This window comes from Tyto alba, unplaced genomic scaffold (assembly GCF_018691265.1).
Source record: "Tyto alba isolate M040663 unplaced genomic scaffold, T.alba_DEE_v4.0 Super-Scaffold_7, whole genome shotgun sequence".
In the NCBI taxonomy this organism is placed as follows: Eukaryota; Metazoa; Chordata; class Aves; order Strigiformes; family Tytonidae; genus Tyto; species Tyto alba.
Genome location: NW_024881328.1, coordinates 12391039 through 12416428, shown reverse-complemented (window position 1 = coordinate 12416428; position 25390 = coordinate 12391039). Strand labels below are relative to the sequence as shown.

Below are 25390 nucleotides of genomic sequence, written 5' to 3'. Positions count from 1 at the left end.
GAGTAGCCTGGAGAAGTAGGGAGGGTGCAGGTAGGGCGTCACTGCCAAGGGTGGGCTGGTTCCCTGTATGCCACGGGGACGGATGTCTCCGGAGCGCTGTGTTCAGGTCCAGGCACTTCATTCCCCATGGTGGGGCTCACATCTTCAAACTGTATCAGGGGAAATTGTGTAGGGGCTGGAACCTGACTTGGGAGCAAAGGGAGTAAGTTACTCAACAGTTTGGGTAAATGATGCCTACTGGAGCAGTCAAACAGTCACTAACAATTAGTATCTAAATAGTGTTAGGTGATGACCAGCTAAGGCTTCCTGATGTCTCTGGTTATCTCTCCACTTTCTGTCTCTTGTTTGAGGGCATTATTATCATCTGGCCTCTCTGTGTCTTGAAAGGTGATGTCACTAGTCCCCAAAATGACCTTTCTAGATTGATGAGAAATTATCACATCTTCCAGCATCCCAGATATGCCTTGGATTGCAGGCACCCAAGGGCATTATATCTGCACTACCATTTTAATTAGATTTGATGTTTCCAAATTAAGTAGCATACCTCATGCCTGCTAAATCTAACTGGAATCTTTCATAGGACCAGGCATGCTTAAACAGAAAACAAAGGCATTCTAGCAACAATTCTTTGAAAATAAAATTACAGAGCAGAAGCCTGAAAGTAATAGAATATAAATTGTGTTGACACCTAACTGTGAACTCCTTCAGGTGTTTTAGTGGCTCAACCATCCAAGAAATCAAAAGATGGATGATCTAACCAGCCAGCCACCTGCTGCTGTCATTTGTGCAGAATGTTTTTTCCTCCTTTATCCACAAAATAAATTTTCTCCCTATCTCATCAATTCTCTCTCTTACTCTCTTTTACTCTTACCTGGTTTTAGTCTCAGCCTAACTTTCACTGCCATTCCCTGTCACTGTAATAAGTTGGGCCTGAGCCCTTTCCTTGAGCAACCAGGGAAGAGATGGTATTCCTAGATATGTATATCTAATAAGATAGGCAGTACTATCTTACTAGATATGTATATCTAATAAATTAGGCCGTCCTATCTTACCTTGCAATCTTTAGAGCATTCATTCATGCCTAAATGACTTTTCAGATGATCAGAAAGATACCAGGAGAGCTACAAAGCTTCAAAAGTCATATAACATAGCAAATTTTTATTGTATGTATGTCTTACAAAACTTACAGTCTTTGCTTTGCTTTGAGCTCTTCAAGAAAATTGCCTGTTGAATGTAATGATGCAGGCAGCAGGTCCAGCATTAGAGCTCAGTGGTGCAGGAGAAAGACCTTTCCCAGGGCATCTCCTGCATGGGAATTTCTCCTTAGACACCAGAACCATCACAGTCACCAACTTGCACCTTCTCCAGATGTCTAGGACATATTTTAAGCTTGTCTTTCACCAAAACATATAAATTAGTTGAAAGGAAAGTAAATAAGACAAAAGCATAATCTCCAACAAAAGCGTTTGGTACATCCAATGCTCAGGTAAAAGATTGCTGACAGAGTCCCACTGTCAGACAAACCATACAACTGCATAAAGAGAAAATGCTTATGAAAAATCCTGTTGAAAACTGGAGTTTAGCAAGAAGTTTAACAATTCCTTGCTCAACCTAATTAGAAAAAGTGGCAGTATTCAAGGAACTCCTCAGTACATGTAACGTAAAGCTACCAGGAGCTGTTCCTGAATGCTAACCCCTGGGACCCTGTAGCTATGTTGGCATTTGCCAGTCAAAACAGAATGTGGTGGAGTGGAAGTGTTTTGGTTTACAGCCATCTCAACAAATAAACACAAATAAAGTTGGTATTCTGGGCTTTATTTTATTTATTATTTTGTAGGGATGGTCAAATGGTTAGCAGAAAGATAAAGGTATAGGGTCTGGAAGTTGATTGTTGTAGTTAAAGCTTGCTTATATTTTCTTGGCTTCTTTTACAGATAAAAATTCTAACATTCTTTCAATTACTTGTTCTGTATTCTTAGGTATTTGTTTAATCTCCAAAGCCTTTACTTCATTGAAACTATATACTGTAATGATAACTCTAGTGGAAAGTTGTATATCTTCTTACATTATGTATAAAGCTTCTTTACAGGTATAGTTAATATATTTCAATGGCTTAGTTTTGAATTACATAAGAGGAAGCTGTTCATTTGCTCTGTTAAAATGTACTTAGCTTTATTTAGAGCTTGTCTCTGTCATCAGGGCTAAGGTAGTGATTTGTGTTTATCTTTATGTAGCAACAGAATGAGTGGCCAGGAAAACAAAGCTTTCATCTTCAAAAACCCAAAATAAAGTTCTCCAGATTGTAGTAGTGATGCCATATTGCTGGAGTTAATTTTACAGTATTTTTTTACAGTATTTTTTTTTTACGGTATTTCTTTAAAACTGGTTTTCTATTACCAGATACAGGTTATAGCTAGTGCATAACTGAAAAGGGTAAGAAGGACTTTTTTTAATTTAAAAAACATGCCTTGGTTTTATATGTTTGGACTGTGAGTAGCTTCACTAATAAGTATAGGTCCTTGATCTGACTGGAAGCAGATTCAGAATGGCTGTGCAAAGGCAGCCCCTTAATGTTATAATAAATGACTGATTTAAGTACATTTCTTACTAGCAAGCTGCTTCATTTGTTCCAGAAGCACCAGACACGCAAACCAACACTTATCACAAAGTCTCAAATATTTGTTCGTGTATGTTAAACTTTTCTGTAAATAGGAAAACACTCTCTTGTAAGAAATGGATCAGAAGATGCCATCTTGGTACTGATCTCTTGGGGGAATTGATGATAAAAGAGTAACACAATGACTCTGAATTAACCAATGGAGCACACATGTAACGGTTGCACAGATTTCAGTGTGGTGATTATTGTTGGTTGTGTTCTATCTGTAGATAAAATATTTGCTGCCCTCAGCAAAGGAAGCTGAAGAGTATGGAGTTAAATCTTTCTCCTTAACTATTCCGGGATGACCCTTTAAGGTCTTTCCTGCCTGTGGAAAAAAATAACTTCATTAAAATCTGGCTATCCCTCTGGTAGTAGCCCTAATACTCTCTAGATCAATGGAAGCCCTTGGTAATTATATTGCGACTGAAGCATGAGAATATTACAATTTATTAGCAATTATAGATGGAGTAGGAAAACCAGAATAACTGAAAGCTTAGTTAAAGCATCCCTTCAGCTATTAGCTTCTCTGTTAAATAGTGTAAGCACTGAATAATCTAATCAATACAGGTCCTGATCCTAAAACTGAGATGCAGAGTGCTTTCACAGGCTTGGAGCCCAGATGGTTACACCGATGTCAAGTACACAAACTTTTATAAGCGTTCTTTGGGGAACTTGGCTTGGAAGTAGAGTGTCCCTGGAAGCTAGAGCCATGAATTATAATGAACTACCCACAGACATTCAGATGCCATTATGGTAAGAATTTGTGTCCTCCAGTGGGTAACCAAGGAAGACTCTTATCCCAGGCAAGGTTGCATTGGAAAGAAGATGGGAGCAGAACCATGTACAACATGATATTTGCAAGAAGTATGGCAGGAAGGAAAGGGAGAGGCTTTAATGTACGAGAATAGAGCCGCAAAGATTAGGCCAAGAAATGCACAACTGCTCCAGAAAAAAAAATCACAGTCTTCTCAATATTAAGGGAATGATGTTTCCAGGTTTGATCAACTGTAAGTTCAATAATGCACAGAAGGAATGCATTAATTGTAATCTTGATTTAATTGTCAATATTTGCAAGAGGTGGATGGGAACAAGACTAGTTAATGTCCTTTTAAACTGTCAGAATAACTCCTTTAAAATCCTGCAAAACCACAAACATGAAATCTTTAATGACTAGGCGTACTACACAGCCAGACTGTCTAGAGCATAGGCTGAGAATGATCAACTTTGAGCCTTGTGACCCAAGTAATAAATCTTCTTGCAAGCCTGTAAAGTAATCTTCAAAAGGAGAATGGGGTTTTTTGCTAATTTTTGGAGCCTTGACTGTTTTTTCAACAAAACCCAGGCACTGTAAAATTACTTTAGTTTGCAGTCCTCCCAGGTCTCTGTAGTCTTTCAGTAAATTTAGGCTAGGTATGATCCTATTTAAAAGGTGAAGAAGCTGCTGCTCAGTTACTTCAGCCGAGTGGATCCAGCTGAAGAAGCCAATTGGGGGAAAATTTCTTGTCTTTTAGAAGTGGTCTCTGGATTTTAGAAACAAAATGTTTCTCATTGTGGCTTCTGTGGGATGAAATGACTGATGAAACAGTGTATTTGGAAGATGTGGCCAAATCCAAAGTAACCACTTTCTGCAGTATTGCTGCATGACAACAACTTTTGTTGTAGCTGGGTAAAAACAGTGTTATAAATGCCCAGCACTGTTTACAAAGGAAGAAAATTAGATCAGTATCAGGTAACTTTTAGAAATGGTCCCTTTTTTGCTGTCATGGGTATGAAATATAGAAGTCATGCAAGATCATACCTGAAGATCCTTAAGCAAAAAGGGGCTAGTACTGCAAGCACAGGACTACGTTCTATCACTTTTGGAACCTTTGGTGCAAGTTTCTAAGAAGGCTGACAGAACAGATTTAAAAAACATCTCAGTAATTTAAAATATTAATGGTGAACATGTGTTGTAACTGCAGTTAATTAAGCGTTGATAAAAGAATCTGCGCGTAAACAATTACACACTCCCTAGAATATTTCCTGAGTGGCACTAACAATAGCAGCTCTTCCGTACATGGCCTGAGACAGTCTGCATGAACGGTGTCTGAGGCTCCGCGGCGGCTTGTGGCGATGATTCCTGCTCTTGTTTCCACAGCCAGCTGCTGAGAGAGAGGCTCTGTGGTAAGGAATGCGCTTGGAGCCTGGCTCTTGGGGCAGTGCTTCCTCAGAGGACAGTCTTAACCCTTTCATAAGGATTAGGGTCAGGCTATGAGATGTCAGAGACAACAGTGGAGTAAAGACAGCGGTGGCATGCGAGGGAGTGTTTAGCGTGCTTTCACCAACCCCCGTGGATGGATGAGTGAACGGGGCTGGGCTGTGACTCCTCCGTCCAGGGGACCGCTGCTGGCTATTGCCTCAGCTGGCATCGTGGTTGGCATTGCTGCCTGCACTTGCAGAGGGAAGGTGGGCATTTGTGACTCCTTGAGATGGGACATCTCAGAGGCTTCTTAACAGCACCATAGTGGTTGCAGAACCTTGTTCAGGAATGCTCCTGGGAAGAACTAGGAAGCTTGAACATGCAAATGCCTATATTTGCTCTGTATATGTTACACTTAGCAAACTGGATTGACAGTCTTTTCAAAATAAAAATGGTAAGTGCTTTTGAAAGAACTCACTTCAAAATCTGATCTGAGCTTGTCATTCCTTAGTCAATGGCTGCTATGAAAGTAATCACTTAAACTCTAGCTTCACAACTTACAGGGAGGCTCCAACACTCTCTCGCAAAGTGGGTCATGGTTTAAAAGCTGGACTAGGTGGCAACATTTCTGTGTGCTCAGTGTTCCAGAGGGAAGGTGAAAATCAGTAGCCCTTAAGTTTCAAATCCTGGCTCAGGGGACAGTGTGAGACATAAAAATGCCATGGTCAAAAATGCTTTGAACAGAAATGGAAGCTTTGGTTGGAGATGACGTTAATGCTGCAGAGAGCCCAACGTCACGGTGAATGGCTGCATCTCTGCAGATTGGGAGGGCAGGGGCAATGAAGGTTGGGGGAATATATGGGAACATCTGCAGAGACTAATAATTCTGCGTTGTCTGAAGTCTTGGGGGGCAGAGCAGAGTTCTTGGCCCTGCGTTGCTTGTGTTTCTTGGAAAGGGGGTGCTGGGGCAAAGGTGATGTTGGGATGATCTTAGTTCTGAGATTAACTACGAAAGAGAACTGGCATTCCCTAGGGGAATAAAGAGAACCTGAAGCTGATGTTAAAGCTATTTATATTCTAGATTATGCCAAGAAAAATATTTTACACTTAGCTTAATATCATAATTGCAAGTCCAAAACCATCACTGCTAGCTTCTAAATACAGAATAGAATCTGGGAGGAGGCAGTAAGAAAATATATGTTTTGGCTGTATGATTGCAGCAGAGAAGTAGCCAGAATGCATTATGGGCTTGGACAAAACCAGGAGTTTTAAAAGAAATAATACTTCTAAGTAGTCTTTAGACATGCAAATACTTAAAGGGCCTATAAACCACATAATGTTAACCGTAGCACAGATGACCACTACACTGTAACTAGTTTAAGCTGCTCTTTTTCCAGTCAGTAAAGCACCATTTTTATACTGTCTTTGGAGCACAGTGTAAATACTTCAGTAATAGATGTTTACATGTGCGCAAAAAGGAGATTTTTCAGCATGTCATTACTGGGGAACTTGCAATACTACTGGTGTCACTACATGACTGGGAGTTGTTTCATGGCTGTGCACTGTGACTGAAATCTTGTGTGTGGCTGGGACAAACATTTAAGAGTGCAACTGGAGAACCTGTTGGATAATATTCTCTCCACTCTGTATCCTGATAAATGTACTACAACCGCAAAAGCATTTGGTTTTCAGTTCAACTTGGTATTTGGTCTTCAAAGAGTGACGAAATCAATCACTGAAGATGCATTTAGGTATGACAACATCACCTGTGTAGATCTGAAGTACACAGCTGACACATCTTGTTCACATATGATGTCATTCCTGAAAAAGATCATCGTGTAACTGTGGCACTTCTGTCTAGCATTGGAAGGGAAAGCAGTGCGTGACCATGGGGATTGACTCACCCACACCTGCACAAAGATAATCTGATGAATACTGCTCTCCTCACAGCTGCACCACAGTTTACTGGGAAGCCTTTGAGAACTCCTGACAAGTGTAACAGGGGATTGCCAGTAACTGAAGGTGTGGACTGCTTACAGAGAGGTACCTTTCCCTTGCTGACATTGCAGTAATAAATGAAAATAACCGAAGCGAATACAAAGACTGTTAAAGATTGCAGAAATAGACCATTTTCACAGATTAAGAGAAATTTGGAGACTAAAAACTCAGAAAACTATTTTCCTCTCTACCGAAAAGATTTCTCATCTTATGGAGTATGTGTGTGTATGTACCATACATGCACAACTGTGCACCTTTAAACAACAACGACAACAAAAAAGCATAAACTGTTCTTAGGTTGAAGAAAGATCTGACCAAACATAATACTAATTGAAGGCTGGGGGAAAGGAGAGGTTGTTCTGTTCAAACTCCTGTCTGGTTACAGCTCAAATTGTAAGAATGGTCACGGAAGTTACTGTCACTCTTGATTTCAGCTTTTAAGCAGGTAGGCTAAAGTAAGCTCAGCAATAAGACCTCATCTGCTATTTATTTGTTTGACTCCCCTGTACCTAGGGCTCTGCAGGTAAAATCCCTGACACACTCATATAACTAAAGACTACTGAATATCCCTGAATCTGGCTGAAGGAAAACTGACTCTAGGACTTTGTTGTGTAAAGAAATTACTGAAGGAATTCCCCAAATTTTGGGGAAGATGGACTCTAATACTGTTCGCATTAATCTTGATCAAGAACCACTTGAGTTGGCCTGCCTGAGCTTAACCAGACACAGGTCATTAATGTGGGTAGTCTGATCTACGTAGGATGGTTTAGAGCTAAATTTCTGTTTAGACTGAATTGTCTGGCATACCTATTTTAATGTCCCAAAGGTGACTTGACATTTTCAACTCTTCTTGTAGGTTCTGGTTCTGGTGCAGTGGTAGGTGTGCAGAACTGTCCTGGCTGACCCATTCAAACTTGAATATTCCCCTGCCTTATTTGGGCAGATTATTGAAGTGATTAAACATATGATTTATTTCTCTCTTTTTTTTTTTTTTTTTTTTTTACCCCCCCTCAATCTGTTTCTTTGTTCTCACCAGATTCTTTCCCTTCTAAGGAAAAAAAAATTCACCCTCATTAAAGATGCCTACATACGCCAATGACTTAAGAAAGGTACTCGAGGTACCACCAGTAGCAATCACTGTTATTTTGCAAAATGCACCATGAGCTGCAAAACCTTCTTTCCATATATTGCTGAATGATGTTGCCACTTGACCACAAGTGATGTCACAGGTAGCTTATTTGCACACACAGATGCAGCACTGGCTTCACTTCAGCAAATAAAGCATCTTTGTTCCTTATGAAGTCTTTGATCAACTTAGGCACAGTAGTACAGCAGCAATCCTTTGTGTCTGCACGGAGGTATCACCATTCCCCAGTTCTTCAAATGAGACGCTGGATTATAGACACAGATTGTTCAAGAAATCAGAGCAAGGAATTATATATGGGTTAAACTCAGGTATCCCGGATTCTGGAGTATTGCCCAATATTTTCCCTTTTCTATAAGGAAAAGGAAATTACTGTTTCTATAAGGAAAAGGGAAATGACTGTTAAGAGCTTGACGAAACGTGTTTTAAGAGTTCCTTTCCTTTTCACATCACTGGAAAGTGCAGATGTCAACTTCAAATAGTACGCTTTGTAAAAATGAAACTCTTGTATCTTCTCTCTGTGGCTACAAGAAACATCTAGAGGAGGCTACCTGATCACTGAAGTTGTAGCTGCTGATTTGTTCTTTGTAAATTAATCCTTGGAACAGGAGAGATGTTTCACAGCAGCTACTACTGAACACAGAACAATGATTTCATGTTGAATATACAAATTTCTTATATCCCTTATATTTAGAGGCTGATACAGTGACGGACAGAACCTGAAACCAGCTTTGCTGTCCAAACTGGAAAGTTCTGCTGAATACATGTTTGGCTGTATGATCAGCTAGCTACCTGTGATAAAAACTCCTCAGTCCAACTAGTTGTGCTTTTTTCAACTCAGCATCGTAAGGTTCAATTGTAAATACTGGAAATTTACTATAAAATAACTTATTTTATAACTACTTATGGTACAGTTGAAGAAAATCTTAAGCTTTTTTTTCCATGACCACAGTAAAACAACAGGTGTGGAAAGATCAGGCCTTTGGACAGGGGAGAGATGGTTCCTTTTTGAACTGTTTCTGGTGTCTCATGGCTGTTTATGCTACTGTTAGCCTTGCTCATTCAAACATCACCTCCTGGCTGCAGAAACGGAGGCACCACAGCTGGTTGTCCTTTGTCTCCTTTTGCCTGATCCTTCAGCTCTGAGTGAGGTCCATGCTTTTATGAGACAATAAATCTACCTGAATTTAATTACTTTTTTTTTTTTTTTGCCTTAGAAACAACAGCAAAATTCCACGTGCACACAAAAATTACTTGCATAATCAATGCTGCGACCCAATGCATTACTGTATGCTCTTGCCTCTTCCAAGCTATTCTGAAGTACCCTTAACAAACCTGGAATAGAAATAGAGCTTGAATTCTGTTGCAAATACACTTTGGCTCCTCTACCTATCATGACTATCACTCCCTTTGGGATTGTGTCCAAAATGAGAAGTGAAATGAAGATTGTATTTGCTCTTGTTGGAGTGGGTGGCACGAGTGTTGGATTTACACAGGTAAAAATTCTGTCCTCCTTCCAAAGTTAGTTTTTAGCAAGGGTAACTGGGGCTGGTGGGGAAGCAAAGTTTGGTGTTGGAGTCTAGCCATGTAGCTTAATCAGTTGGATCAGGCTGAAAAGTTCTTGAAAGTAGTGTGGAGAAGAATGTATCTCAGGCTATGACACAGGTCTGAGGTCTACTTGCTTGCAACAAGGATGAATCCTAGCAACTCCCAACTGATGCAATGACAAACGTCATATCCTGACTGGTGAAGAGCAGCCATACATGCTGCAGTATGAGCTATTCCAAAGTTCCAAGCATTGATGTTGACAAAGGTGATGCCTTTGGTCCATAGTGATTTCTAACTTGTTATTATAGGAATAAGAAATAACTTTTAAGCTGTGTTATGCATCAAAGATAAAGATTTCTTTCCACTCAGTCACTTGGAATCTTATTTACTAGGTACTTCCAAGACTACACCAGTTTGAGTGGTCAAAATGTACACGACAAAATGTACATGTCCTAGGACTTTATTTTCTATAGGGATTATTTACTACATACAACACATGAAAAGAGTTTGTAAGAGACGCTATCATTATTTGTCCTCTGTTGAGCCTATGTGAACACTAGAGTTATGCTGATTTGCACAGTTTCAATGGTCTTGAGTTGAATGCAGGAAGACTTTCCTAATTTAAAGACTTACATATTTGACATTGCCGGCTTTTGCTTCCAAAACAATGCATATTCATAATGCCCATATATGGGAAATTTTATATTTTATTTAAAGTTGCTATAGCTCTAATTGACATATCTGAGTACAAAACAAAGAACTGTATTAAAGATGACTCATTCTTCTTGTTTCTTCTTAGCTTCTCCTCCAAGAGGATACACATTACAAACCCAAAAAAGTTTTCCCGTAGTTATCTCATGCTTTGATAGAACTAACTTTGTAACAATAAATAGGGTACAAGTAAGATAGTGTAACATCTTCCCTCCCTGAGATAAAAGTGAATGTAAATGCTCTCAATGCAAGAAGAAAGTGCTTGGGTATCTTAATACCACAGCTGCTTTATGCAGATTGCAACTGGCTTTGGTCAGGACAAATAACTTCCTTCAAGTAAGTCCCAGGTGCAAGAAGAAAACTGAATTAATCTACTAAGTAATATTATTTCAAATTTTTCTCATCCCTCTCATAAGTTTTAAAGACTAGAATTTATTGTAGCTTGTCTTTAATCCATGCCATAATCAACATTTAAATCTTGCTTTGCTTCTATACTGACTGCTTGTAAATATTTAATTAAAACCTGTTCACTTTGATACTATCAACCTTATTTTGAATCTCAGCACGAGTAGTGTGGAGAGTAGTAAAAAATCCAGGCCAAGCCTTAAAAGCATTCTAAATCACTGAAGTCACTATTTAGTCTAACTTTCCTTCTTCGAAGCAGGAATGCCAGTTGGCATCTTCTGTAGTATGTGTTGTCTTCATACCCTTTTATTGCTCAGTTACCAGTAACTAAAACAATCACAGAACTGCTCCACAGCACAATGTATGGATAGCGCCCTAACTTTAAAACATGTTAATTCAAGTAACTAACCATGGAAAAAAATAGAAGTCTTCAAAGTGGTATAACTTGAGACTTTTGTCCTACATGGAAACATAAAAGGCCAGCATCAGGAAGCACAGTAATGTTTTCTAGGAAAAAAAAAAAAAAAAAAAGGGAAAGCACCACTGCAGAAAAAGCAGTCTTAAATTCAGCTCCTTAAACTGCTGTTCCCTTTTCAAAGATACTTTCCCGAATAACCATGAGTAACAAGAAACAGCCTTCAAGCACTGCTGAGGGTGTAAGAGGAACAGAATGGTAGCAGTAGCACCACCTTCCCACACCTGTAACTTAAAAACTTGCATGATATGTATTCTTGACACTGAGATCTGGAAAAGCCCTGTCAAGAACTATGTACTGGGATCTTTCCCCAGTCCATTCACATCCCTTTAAGAGCCAATCTGGGTGGCTCAGCCCAGACTCCATATTTATGCCCAGGAGATGTTTAACACCTCAGCTACTGGGGAAGTTCTAGGACTTCCTCACACTGTGTTCTAGAAACTTCCTCACTATGTTCTAGAGCTTGGCTAACTGTACTGGTTTGCCAGCTTTCACTAATGCCCAGTTTGTCTCCTTTGTCTCAGCTGAAGCCTGTTACTGCTTCTGTTTCTCAGCATCAGTTTGTTCTGTGTTTATCCACTGGTACTATATTCTCTTTTACTTTAGATAAAAATCAAACATTTGTAAAAACTATGAACTAAAACAGCATTGTAGAAAAGAACAGAACTTTGATGGTTCTTTTCTTGCCCTCATCCGGACTCTCCACTTAAGCAACTTCTTTCTTCAAGTACAATGCTCAAAACTGAAAACTGAGTTTTACCAGTGATGAACAAAAAAAGTATTACTTCATGTATTTTATAGGTTCTGCTATACACTGCAAATCCCGTATGATGGCTGCATATTTTTTTGGGACAGCATGATCTTGACTTAGAAATTGTAACTCTCAATGTTCCTGCAGAGCTGCTCTGCAGCTAGTTCCTCCCCGGCCTCTACCTGTGGAACCTCTTGCCCACCTATTGTACCCTTTAATCGTTCTCTGGGGAAGAAAAAAAAGAATGAGTAATCAAGGAAGTTTAATTTAACCTTCTGCACCTAAGTTCCTCTTTAAACAAAACAACAAACCAACTCGAAGAGACCTACCTAGTCAAGGTGAAACACATTTTATGTTCAAGGCAGCTCCACTTTCACCAGTTAAATTTTCACTTCTTGATTAAAGCCCATTTGGATTAAGCAGCAATGCAGCTGAATAAGAAGTCATGTTCACCTGTTTCTCTGATGTTGATGCTACTGTTTGCACACCTTCGTGGTGAACCTGAACAAGGAACTAGTTTCTTGAAACACATGGTCATAACTAAGGAAAATAACTATGCATCCAATTTTATAACAGTCAAATTACAATGAAATAAAAATTTCTCTATCACACCTGTAACTGATTTCAAATGCATCTCTCTGTTGTTCTTACCACTTTGAAAAAACACACAATTGTATTTTATCATTTAATAGAAAAACTGTATTGCCAACAGCACACTGGTTTCTTAAACAGTTATCAAGTTATATTCTAAGAATTAATGTTGCAATTAAAGGGTATAAACCTACGTCACAATTTAAAAAAAGGCATTTATGCCAGTTATTTCAAGTTGCACACATTAAGAGAAGCAGCACCACGGCTTAATGAGGAACAAACCCCATCCATAATTTAAACATCTAGGAACAAGTCATTCCATACCAAAACCCCCAAATATTCGTATCAGTATCATACTTATTAATATAACTCAGAAAATCCTAAACAATCCAATCAAGTGCACGCCATTTTTTTTCCTTGCACTCATTGTTTCATAATGCTATTTTGCAGAGTTCTTTGTAACTTGGCTATGTTGGCATCCAAGGCTGCTAAGCTATTCTTAAAGTCCTCTTCATCTCGAGAAGTAAATGTTGAGAAAGAAGATGCACTCCACTCAGACTTCCCTGATATGTCATCAAATGAAATGGAACTAAAATCAGCTGTTTCACTGCCTTTTTTCTGAGAAATCTCTTTTGGAGATAGCTTAGGTACGCGAGGGTAAGTACCAGGATAACGTTGGTCTGTGAAGTCTTTTGCAGCTGCACTTGGAGTGCCCTTTGGCCTCACTTGGACTTTGTCTCCTTCTGGCTTCACTTTATCCCCTGTAACTTCAAGTGTGTTTTCCACAGTCTTTTTCCCACAGTACCCAGCACTTAATTTATCCAGAATAGTTGAATCCTTTGATATCTCACATGCATTCTGCTGCACACAGTTTGAGAACTCGCAGTGGTAGTCCAACATCTTACAAGCCCCTCTACTTTGGGGTAGCATGCTAGTTCTTTCAGAGATTGGCTGCTGTTTTTTAGAGGCACTGCTAGTCAGTGGAATATAAAGAGTCTCATCCAACTTGTTCTGGTCATCTAGTAAAGTCCCAGAATCACTAACTGTTTCTGCATCTTGCTTCAGTGAGGTTAGTAGTATTCTGGGAGCTGATGTTCCTTCTTCTTCTGAGAACGTACTGTTTATTTTACTTCCTTCAGCAGCAAACTTTTCATAGCCTACATTTTGCATTTCTAACTCTCCACTCTTATTTGAAAATTGAAGTTCTGTATCTGTCAAAATATGATCAATTTCTAATTTTTTAAGGTAAGTCATTACTGAAGTACTCCCAGGAAATGGATCAGGTTGCATCTGCTTTTCATGGTCTTCCAAAAGAGACTTTGAGAGACTGTTTTCGGGTTTGGGTCTAATGTTGTCGACTGTGAGGTCAGAGAGAAGCTTGGCCATACTGCTCTGCAACGTTCTGTTAAGATAAGATCAATTAATCAGATTTAAAAATAGTCACTGAAAAAGTCTAAAACTTTTATATAACACCAAAACATTAGATTTATCAGACTGTGGCAAAGTTACAATTCCCTTGCTACATGTTGGCGTAAAATGTAGTATAAATGTGAACCAATTCCAAGTTTCTTGACTTTCTTTCTTTAGCTCAGTGTGACTGTAAAGTAACTAAAATAGCACAACTCAGTGAAGTTCTCAAGATCATTCCTGATTTACCTGCTTTGAGTACTACAAAATAAAATAATGTCAAGAAACTATTACAAAGCATACAGAAACAGTTATCAAAATCAGTGAGAATTTTTTCTTATTCTTCCCATTGCATCTAATAAGAACTATTTATTCTAATTTCCTGGTTTGTACATCAAAATAAATTAATGTTTAAATGCTTACATATACAGCATATACATTATACACATGTAATAAGATATCATTATACTACCATCTGGCGGTCAGTATAGTAGTCATAGAAGTGTGTAATGTGTCTAAACTTCTACTAAAGAATCTGAAGTGTTGATTAAAATTATTCTGCCATTCCAATCAGTATCAATTATAAACAAGACAGACAACAGTTTAACTTCCTGTACACATCATGTCTAAACAAATCATATGTACACATGCCTTTGCATGTGCAAAAAGCTGGCCACTATGTTCATCGTAAAAGACCATGATGAAATAAATTCACAGTAAAAGTTCTAAAAAAATTACGAATAACACCGCCTTCATTCAGTGATCCAAGACTCCCACCTTTACCCGTAATTAATATCTGGGCATAACATACTTCAAATGTGTGTACAATTAAAGAAAGGACTGCTCACTCCCACAGGAAGAGCTTGCTGTGGGTCCTGAAGACAGATCTTTCTATGAGTTCCGCTTAAAACAGACCAATTTCTGAACCAGTGTAAAGAAGGAAATAAGAAATCCCTTGTCAAGTTAACAGTTAGTTTCCAACTTCTACAGCTATAGAGTGAAGTATCAGTAGGTTTTCAGGTCCATGTACTTTCCATGGAGCTCCTTGTTGGCAGGTCTGCTCTTAAGGGTTAAAACTTTGCACAAGTTACAGCAGATGGCATTTTACTTTACAACAGAACTCAAGTCATGGTGCATGACAGCTCTGTTTTAACAAAATTATATCACCATTGTAGCAAAAGTAACTACAAAGAGAAGTTCTAGCCTATATAACCTACCACCAAAGATCACAATGAAAAAAAAAAAAAATAAAAGCAACGTCAGGAGGCAAAAAAATAGCTTAGCCAATAGTACCTGGTTAATTCACGCAGTCTGTTAACTTCTGCATCACGCTGACGTAATGTTATGCCCAAAATCTTATTTTCTTTCTCTGAAGCTTCCAGTTTAAACTGAAGGCCCTTCACATTTGCTAATGCCTCTTCCACTTCTAAAACGCCAAGAAGAATTTACCTAATTATTTCTTTTAAGTTTTAAAACACTAAATGAAGAATAAACAAATTCAAAACACATACCAATCTTGAGCTTGGTGGAATGAATGTCATAATGCTGCTTGTTTTCAAGCAATTCTTGTTCTTTATCTTGAATATCTTTTGCAAGATGTCTATTTTCCTCTTTCTGACTTTCTATTATTTTAAGTAGTTCTTCATTTTTAGCCTGCAGTGACTCAAGGCCTTTCAGTGATTCTTTCAATTGACTCTGGAGCATCATATTCAAGGATTGCAAAGAAACTACTACCAAAAGCAAAATATAAAAAGTTTAAGTGTTTTGTGTGGTACAGTTTGAATTTCTGAATCAAACTAAGTTTTTAAATAATCTTGGGAATACGAATTTTGCTTACAGATAGAAGAATAATTTTTGCGGCAGCAAGATAAAACACTAGCTTTCTTTTTAATTATCTGTCATTTTAATTTTAAGAGACACATAAGGAAAAATAAGCTCTCAGCAGCTGAAGAACTGAGTCTCACTATGTGGAGTCTAAACAAGCACAACAATCCATGTGAATGAAGCCGCATGATTAGACCCACAACATTTAGTTCAGTTGCCACTAAAGGCCACAATGCATACTGTTATTTTTTATTTATATATCTATGGGTTTATATGTCTGTATCTATTTAAATAAAGCCTTAATAAAAACGTCCCTAAGAAGCATCATTCTGTACTAGTACTTTACATTCATAGTTGCAGCTCTGTCCAGATGTCTTCTCACTTCTTTCTCGTTCGCTCAGTTGCTGGTTTAATATTCTTAGTCTCCTAAATGTAAATTGTGAAAAAGCACAAATTCAGAAAGTTCAGAATAAGTTCAAACCCACTGCATTTTAAATTAGTTTGGTAAGAAGCTGCTACTGAGAGTTAAATGTCACAGGATGTTTCAGAAACATCAAAACATTTTAATAATGCATTTTTCTTACATTCTTATATTGCTTTAACACAAAAGGGTATATTTCCCTCTGTTCTGAAAGGCTACACAATTATGTATTTGAGAGCTCTCCTGAAATGAAAGACATTTTTGCATTTGATAATACTCTACAGAAAGAATATAAGCTGGCTAACTATCTTGATACTGCAGTTTTCAGAGCGAATGATACATTGATCCCAGCTGGACAAAGGCCCAATCACGATGCTAGTAAAACATCAGTATTAACTGAAGTCTTGCTATGTGTTTATTTATAAGCTATACAGCCTTATCAACACACTTTCTAATATATAAATACTGCACAGACAAGAATGAAAGGGCCGTAACGCATTGTAATAATGGTAAAATATGCCACTTAGAACAGACCGGTTAGAGATGCTTTAGGCACATGTGCAGTAAATACAGAATCACTGAAAAATTACTAACCTACGCAGCTGGGCATTTTCACTTCTGAGAGGCTGCAAAGCTAGTGCTATTTCAGCTTGTATATTTGTACTTCCCATTACCGATGGGAGCAATGATATGCAGTCTTCTATATCACTCATCAACCTTAACATTTCTGAATCATCTGCAAGAGGTGAGGGGAAAAAAAGACTGCATAAACATATAAACCTGTAATATGACAGTAATGTTTTATGTAATTAAGCAATCTACAAAGTGATATAATAGTATCTACTTTTTATCAAGAAAACATCATCTTAACTATATTTATTTACTTAAAATTTTGAAGCTTCACTATGAAAATTATGCTGTAGGTTCTTGATAAATCACAGCCCACCATCTCTCTGACCAACCTCGGTGAGATTGCTGTTGCAATCTGTCTACACTGCTCCCTTTCTCAGGGGAAAACACTGTATATGAAATGAGAACAATCGTTACCCTAGCTGTTACAATAATGTTAAAATGCTCCAAATATAATTTAATACTTATCCAGAGTGAAACATGAAGCTACTACGGTTGTGGAAAATCACTCTAAGATGTCACGCATCATCCAACACATACAATTTCCAGAAACTGAAGTGCTCACTCATTTAACACGGCTCTCATTATTTCTGTGTAATCACTCCACTGCACAATGAAAAGGTCCTCACCTTGATCAGTTATCAGTGCTCTAAGCTCTCCCATAAGATATTTTACAGTCTTAACTTTATGGGCTGTTTCTTCTGGACTTTCTTTTCTAGATTTCAGAACTTTCTTCACAAAACTTGTCTTACAGCTTGCATCCCTCACTGGGGCTATGTCAGGTACACTCAATTCATCTTCTTCATTGACCATGTCCTCACTGTGTTCTTCAGAACTATCCTTCTCCGTGTTACTTGAAGCATTATGTTTTGCTGGACAACGATGATGGCACTTCTGTTCAGTCCTGCCGTTCATCATTCCATGGGATTGTAACAGGGCCAGGTGAGCTTGTATGCATCTTATCAAATCTGCTTCCTTTATATGTTGCTCATGGTTTGAGGTCATCTCTCTGCCAGAAGACGAGATGAACGTACGCATTGTAGCGTTACTTGACGCACTCGGTGCCATACAAGGGATCACACTAGGAAGAGCAGTGGCAGACTGTATTTGCGCAGCAGTAGTAGAAGCAGAAGAAACTACTGGGCAAACCACAGGTGCTCCCATCTCTTGCACACATTCATTGCCCTTGTCTACAGGAACATCCTGCATAAAAAATATTCATAATAAACAAAAAATTAACATGATTTTTTGAATCGTAAAAAGAAAACAAAACAAACAATCATCATCCTTGTCTGACTAAGCTGTAGTCTTGATCATTTTTTGCAAATTATACAAGCAACTACAATTCACTAATTGCATAATTTTCCAGTATATTAAGGAGTAATTAAATGTAAATCTGGTTTAGATTACCTTTATCTTAAATGTTATTGTCAGTATTTTCAGCTGTTCTGTAAAGAAAAAACCTCAGCAGTTTTTTTTTGATTTATGTACACACATTCCTTGAATCAAACCAGAATAGGGAATAACAAAAATAAAAGACAACACTGTTACCTTTCAATATTTTAAGTGGATGAATTTCTTAAAAGTCAAGGACAGCACTAGCTATACATGGACTGCCTGCAGATGGAAGGTAAGTCTACAGTCTTACAGTTTCAAGGTGCGAACCCTTTACCACATTTCCCAAGATGGCAGTTGGTAATCTCCATTAGTTCTATTCTATACCCTGAAATACACAAGTATTTTAAAATGTGGCTCTAATATAACAGTGTCTAACACACAGTGTCTGAAGAAATTATCAACTTGATCACTGGCAAGGAAAAGCTACATATGAAATATGATTTCTTTTATCAGGAGTTGGTTAACGATCCTAATGTGCGTTACTATGAATGTAATTATTAACAGTAATGAATAATTTCCTGCACCTTCCATGTTTGCTGTTCATGACAGAATTCACCATGCAGAAACAAGCAGCCAGTTGAAATGCCTCTAATTTCATTTTTTTGGTGTCTATATTTTAAAAAGCAGTACTTTCTCTCATTTATTCTGTTTATCACTATAGGTTGAAATATGCAAATTTTCTCCTTTAAGGAAAATTTTTACATAAACCCAAGAAAACCCACACAAATAAATTTATAAATAAATAGGCAGTGCTAATTTAAAATGCTTATTAATAGTCAGAATCAAACTTTTACTTACTGACTGAGTATGTAAGGGATTAGCTGAATGCTGCAGGGACAGACCTGATGGGGAAGTAGGTAATCGATAGTTACAAGCTGTAACATTTTGACATCCTAAAAGAAAACAACACTTATAGATCAGGGCAATTTGGGGAAAAACTCATACAGTAAAATAGCAAGCTCTACCTTAACAGTTTCACTAACCATGGTTTGAGGTAGGAAAAGGCGATACAGCAGGAATTTCATTACTGTTCTGTCGTGGCTGGCCACTTATCAGAGACATCTGAGTTTGCACATGGTTGCACAGTTTCTGATGCATCACCGGAGAGTGTTGACTGCAAGGCACATGAATTGGCTGAACTGTCTGATTCTGTATTGCACTGGAAAGTTCCTTCTCAGTAGAAGGTGTGGCGGACGAGACAAGTTTTCTACCTGATGTTGGCACTATAGAGAAAGAAAGAACAAAAAACCCAGCTGAAGTTGTCTGTCTTCTTGATCTACACAAACTCATTGTGTTGTCAGGCAGACTCTGGCAGGTTCCTTTTAAAAAGAAAATCAAAAGACCCTATGGCCCAAGATTCCAGTCAGATTTTTATTCACCAGCAAATCAACCCATCACTTTTTATTTTCAGATAGAGCAACCTAACTTGGTTGGACAGACAGCTGTCCTTGAAGGAAGCACAGAGATTTAATCCGACAGAAGGCCAGTTCTAAAATGCAATTCTTAAAATCTCTGTTTATGTGCTTCCTAAGCTTTTAAACCATTTGGAGTAACCCACACCAAAGCACTCTTCAAACCTAATTTTCTAATGTTGGTTATAATTAAAGATTCTGTATTTTTACAGTGCTTGAAAGATATCAGCTATGTGCTCACCTTCTACATTTCACAAAGTCAGCATTCTGCTACACACCTAGTCTACAGGCTTAAAAGTCACACAAAAGAAACAGGGTGGAGAGAGGGAGAAATATTAATAAAAAGTAAAATACTTCAACTGAGAGCAACTCAGCCTACAGCACTCCACCTACCTTTCCAGTCAAGTGCTCTGGCCACCAAATCGTTTGAGTTCTTACTATTTATTGCAACACTTTCCTGTTTTCAGAAACTGGTATTTGAGAAAAGCCTGGCTGGACACCAAACTCCAGGACAGTTTATAGCTACATATCCCAAACAGAGACCGAGCACTGTAATACTCCACCGTCCAAGAGAAAGAGGACTTGGATATTATTATTCTCCACCACACTTCCTACCAGCTAAACTCGATGATGATGTTATTTGTAAATGCACTCAACTTTCTTCCTTGTACATGAAGCTCAAACATTTGTGAATTTTAGTAACTGTTTAGCAAACATTTAAGGTTTCTAAAAGGCAACGCGTAATGTCTACATCCTTTTGTGGATCAACCTATAACAAAAGACAACACTTATCTGAGGCATTGTTATATCTCAGTAAGTTGAGGAGTCTCTCAATGTTGTTTGAGAAAAAAGCAAGCCCAAGAAAATATGCTTACCAGTTTCTTTTTGGATGTGGGCATGAGTAACGTTTTTTTTCAATCCTTTCTTCTTGGAAGTATTTCCTTTGGTTAGCAAAGGCTTGGAAGTAATTTTAACGGAAGTTCTCTTCCCAGGTTGTTTATGGATAGTCTCCCTTCCTAGTATTAGTCAGAAGAAAAACGAGTCAACAAAACAAATCAAAACAGTCTTACAAAAACTAAAAACATAACCTAAATTTTCAATAGGTACAACCTGTAGCCTCATTTTGTAAGATATTCTTCAGTAAAGCTGCACAACGGTCAAGTCCATTATGAATAGTATCAACCTGCACAAAGAATACTGCAGTCAGAAAATGAGTATCACTGTTCTGTTTCAGTAAACCAAGACACTCTTTTAGAGGTGAGTGTTCCCTCACCTCTGTCACTTGAAAAAGCACTGACAACCAGCAAAACCATGTCTTTTTCCATGTATTACTTTGTAATTACATGAAAGTTTGGAAATAAAAATTTTGCAAAAAACCTAAATTGTCTTCTTGCACACATATCCATTTGCTAGATTTTATGTTTTGGTAACTGCGTACGTGTGTCTTTTATTCTTATTTCCATGTACAGTTAAGCTATTATCTACAGCCTATTTCTATTCTGGAGACAACTAGCTAAACACTACACAGAAAACAGCACTGCAGCACTGGCTCCATACAACTCACTTTTTCGGCACAAAACCTAACAAATGTGGCTGTATTTCTGCCAAGGCCAGCTCTAATCCAGACACAGCATAGCTGTGTTTGCAAAATATATCCTGTGCTCTAAGATTTATCAGAACCAAACTCACTGCACACAAAGACAACTTGCATGTATCTGCCAGATGCACTATAGCTGCTCTTGCTAGCTTTGCAGAAGCTATGTCTAGTCCAGATGCCCTATTACCTAAATTAACTCGATTTTCTTCTATTATTCAAGGTATTCCAGTTTTCCTTCTCTTCAGATAACAGAGATGACTGCATAAAAAAAATCACTTGATTACCTGATCGTCAGAGTCAGTGGAATAGAGAGAATATCCAGATTCCACATCAGAATGGCATCCTTTCCTTAAACCAAACCTGAAAAAGTCAAATTCACTGTTTATACTAGCTCCTTTATATGCAGCAGTGTAAAAAAATGTAATTTTATTCAATAATAACATACTGAAGTAAATTAATTTTATCAAGAAACAAAATACCTTTTTCTTTCTGAAAACTCTTCATCACTGTAACAAATGTTTAGCAGACATTAACAGCTTATGTCAAAGGAGAATTCACTGTTTACTCAACAGTCTTAGGTATGGCTGGTAACTATACAAATTCAATCTTTTATAAATAAAACACACAGAGTCAACCCTGTACTTCTAGAGGCAAGATTTCTATGCAGTTTGTGTCTGTCTATTCATGGGCAGCTTAGAACTTGGCCGTACTGCGTTTCAGCTAAAAACATTCTCTGACATATACAAAGAATTTTTGGCTAGTTGTGAGGTATGACAAGTGTAAGGTTCCCAAATGCTCACATGTACACCTAATCTTAGAAAGAATTCATTATTAAGATCTTACTGTTTTCTTCCATTTAATTTAGCTGCTCCTGTCAGCCTTCCAGAAGACAGGACCTGTTGATTAAAGAAATACTTTGATTTTCACAAAGTGCTTTCACAACATAACTGAACATTACCACTGCCCATTAATTCCAAGAACCGCTGAGGCAGATCAGTTAAAGGCATTTTACAGCTCTCAGAACTAGGAGAGGGCCCACTGCTACTATTAGAGACTGAATCTTGTAGTTCTCATTTCACAAAACATGCCTTTACAGCGTGAAGCTTCATTAATTCCTGCAGCGCTCTATAGATACAGCAATTCACTCAGTGCCACGGTCAAGGGCTGACATACAAACCTACGCTCCAGAGCAAAACCAAGCCCTGTAAATACACACCTGAACTTTAGGAATTTTAAGAATAAGCTACGTTCACTGCTCGAACCACGGATGCATCACGGTGGCAGAGCCCTTGAAGCAGGAGCTTGCTGCGGTGCCCCTTTACCGGAGCCCTGAGGAAGGGTGGCAGGGCTGGGCCCAGGGAAGCACGGGCGTTCGGTGCCGGAAGGCCCGACTCCTCCTCAGCAGTCGTTACGCTGATCGCCCGGCTCCGCGCTCGGCGGGGACACCCCCTCACCCCCCGCCCCCCTCCCCGAGCAGATCAGGGGTTCAATGAGGCACCCACAGAGGGGCTCAAACGCCGCCGCCGCCCCGCACGCACCTTGCAGGGCCGCGCAGCCCCCCGCCCCGCCATTGCCCCAGCAACCGGCCGGCGCGGGGGCGGGGCCACCCACCCTCTCCCGTGGGGCGCGCGCCCCGGAACTGGCCAATCCCGAGCCTCCTTGGCTGACGGACGGGACGGCCGTTGCGGGGGGTCGGGGCTAATCCCCTTGCCCCGCCCCGCCCGGCGGCTCCTCGCTGCGCGCCGGCGGGAGCCGGCGCGCGAAGGGGAGTGGGCGGCCTTGCGGAGCGCGGTAGGCGATTGGCGGAGAATGGGGGCTGGAGAGCCAATCGGAGGAGAGAAGGGATGGGCGGGGCTAAGGCGGGCTAGGAGGCGGTGAGGGGCAGCGCGCGCCGCTGAGGGCGGGGGGGCGCGCGCCTCACCCTCGCTGGGCGGCCTTGGCGCTGCCTCTGCGCCTTGGAAGAGAAAAAAAAAAAAAAAAATCACCTCATAGAGCTGGGTCTTGCCGTCCCAGTGCTGCCTTCCCACGTGGTGCTGTCTGATGCCTTAGGTGACCTTAGGAGCAGCAGGCCCTGTGGGGCAGGGGCTCCCTGCGGTCATAAAATACATGGAAAAACGGGCTTTGCAGATGAGTGGGCCACAATGAAAGAAAACTCGGCTATCTCTCTGGGGGATTGCTCATAAAACTGCTTCAGGGCATCTGCTTTCCTGCGCAGGCTGTGCCCTGCAAGTCCTCGGGAGTACAAAAGGTAAAAGCAGGCTGGTAGCGAGTCAGAAGGAACTGCTGATATTTTGTGTACAGGCTAAAACCATCAGTTCTTTATTCTCCACACTGGCTTTCAGCTACTGTTAAATCTCTGGCAATCCCTGAAAGTACATGGATCATAAAGGATGGTGCCTCAGGTTTCACGCACACACACTGGCATATTAGTATTCTGCATATCTTCACTTTTGTTAGCTGAATACATAGACCTGAAAACAGAACATTGAAAGCAATTACATTTAGTCAAGCCGAAAATGTGGTTATGTTACTACGCTATTAAGAGTACTGTCGCTGAAGTACATATAAATATTCAACATCCGTGCTTACCCAGGGTGTAAATTGTGTTGTTACTAGGTATTATTGGCTTAAGATTTGCACTGAAACTGTGCTGAACTTGAAGTAAAACTATATTGTGAAGATATTTACCATCTTGTAAAAAAATCCCAAGAAGGGTTTTCTGGCAGGAATTTGAAGACTGCTTCATTTTTTCTCTTTGAAAAATTTAAAGATGTAGGACAACAGCTGAAGGAAGGAATATAAACTAGGAAAACAGAAGAAGATGAAAACAGGTCAAAAAGATGTGTGGCAACTACCAAACCAGTGCCAGAACCACTGTTACACTTTTTTCTTAAGGGGGTTTATGGAAGTTTATTGATAAATTCTCATTAAACTGATAGATGTGAGTGCAGCAATTTAAATAATTAAGAAAGAATTATCCCTAGTTGTTTAGCAACAAGTAACAGATATAAAAACCCCAGTCCTCCCCAAACCACAATCCCATCCTTTGATTTGACATGTTGTTTGAAGACAATACTTCATTTTTCAAGAACAACATTTTTTCATCAAAAGGAATATTAATACTGAAGGCTATCAAGTTCGATTATAGTCAACGGAACTATTTTGGACTGGATGAAATAGCAAGTTCGTTTTATAAATAATTTTTTTAAAATACAACTGTAAAGGTAAAAGAATTTCATAAAGAATTAAAATTATGAAGTCACAGATCTCCAAGTGGTCAGTCTTTAAAGAAAAGAACAAGCTGTCATGACACTTGAGATAAAACTCCAATTAAGCAGCAGTGTATTTTGAGCATCGACTTAGCTAACAGAAGAGCTACAATTTTTTTCTGACTGACATTGGCTTTCTTCATTGAAACAGTGTGGGGAATCAGGACCTGTTGTTCTAGTAAAATTGTGATTAAAAAAGGTTTATTCTTTGTCCGACATACTGAAATGCTTCAGTGTCATGGGCTGCATTCATACATAATATTATACTGTTACTCATACTCATAATCAAGCTATGGTTTAGAGAGAAATTAAATTCCATTTCATTGCATTGCATTTCATTAAACCAATTTAATCTTTTCTTCCTGTTTGACAGATAACTAAAATTCTCTAAAGTTTTCCAGGGGCACAATTTTGGATGTGGTTAAGGTCAGGTTTGCTCAGCCTTTGGGAAAGCAAACTGTGGCAATCTTCCAGGTTCCAATACTGTTTGGTGTAGAAATAATGCTAAAGACAATTAAACCCCCCCCCCCAACAACAACAACAAGTTGGCAAATGCAACATAAATAAAAGTATAATGATAAGCAGGATTTTCCTGAATAGGTGAAGGGGACTTACTTGATTTCCATGATTTATCTCAAATTTTATTTTGTGCCATATCTTATATAGTTTATGTAAAGAAATAAATCTTATATTGTTATTGAGGAAGAATAACAAATTATTTTTACAAATTCTGTACAATTATGTCCAAGTAGTGAAACAGAATGAAGTGTGAAGTGGAATATGAAAGCTTAACACACATCATCATGCACTGGACCCTCTACGCAGAAAAAACATGTTAGAAACTAACTGCATATTAACTCTACTGTGACAGAACATGCTCTCCCTACCAGAAAGTGGTTGACAAAGTAGACATAATTTAGAGAATAATGTACAGGACAAAAATACATGTGGAGGAAAAGACTCAAATCATG

At 38.9% G+C, this 25390-nt stretch overlaps 1 protein-coding gene across 2 annotated transcripts; it reads right to left on the bottom strand.

The window, feature by feature from the left end:
* Positions 1-11223: 11223 nt before the first annotated feature.
* Positions 11224-22806, bottom strand: CCDC14 (coiled-coil domain containing 14). 2 transcript variants are annotated; one of them, XM_042784381.1, is made up of 13 exons: positions 22689-22806; positions 21994-22046; positions 21435-21510; positions 20664-20736; positions 20429-20569; positions 19125-19364; positions 18940-18983; positions 17373-17946; positions 16708-16849; positions 16039-16118; positions 15380-15598; positions 15162-15294; positions 11224-13863 (listed from the first exon to the last, which is right to left on the bottom strand). In XM_042784381.1, exons 1-13 carry the CDS (start codon positions 22719-22721, stop codon positions 12885-12887), a joined length of 2787 nt encoding a protein of 928 aa, XP_042640315.1. In that variant the 5' UTR covers positions 22722-22806; the 3' UTR covers positions 11224-12884. The 2 variants fall into 2 exon arrangements, with proteins under 2 accessions (XP_042640315.1, XP_042640314.1); XM_042784380.1 differs by having other exon boundaries at positions 18940-19034; positions 22689-22805.
* Positions 22807-25390: the final 2584 nt, after the last annotated feature.

Bases quoted from the DNA above. Each gene is read 5' to 3' on its own strand.
- CCDC14 (XM_042784380.1), bottom strand. From the start codon at position 22,721: ATGGCGGGGCGGGGGGCTGCGCGGCCCTGCAAG. The intron at 22,047-22,688 runs GTGCGTGCGGGG...TTTAATCAACAG, and splicing joins GGGCTGCGCGGCCCTGCAAG to GTCCTGTCTTCTGGAAGGCT. The intron at 19,035-19,124 runs GTTAGTGAAACT...GTTTTCTTTTAG, and splicing joins TTTTCCTACCTCAAACCATG to GATGTCAAAATGTTACAGCT.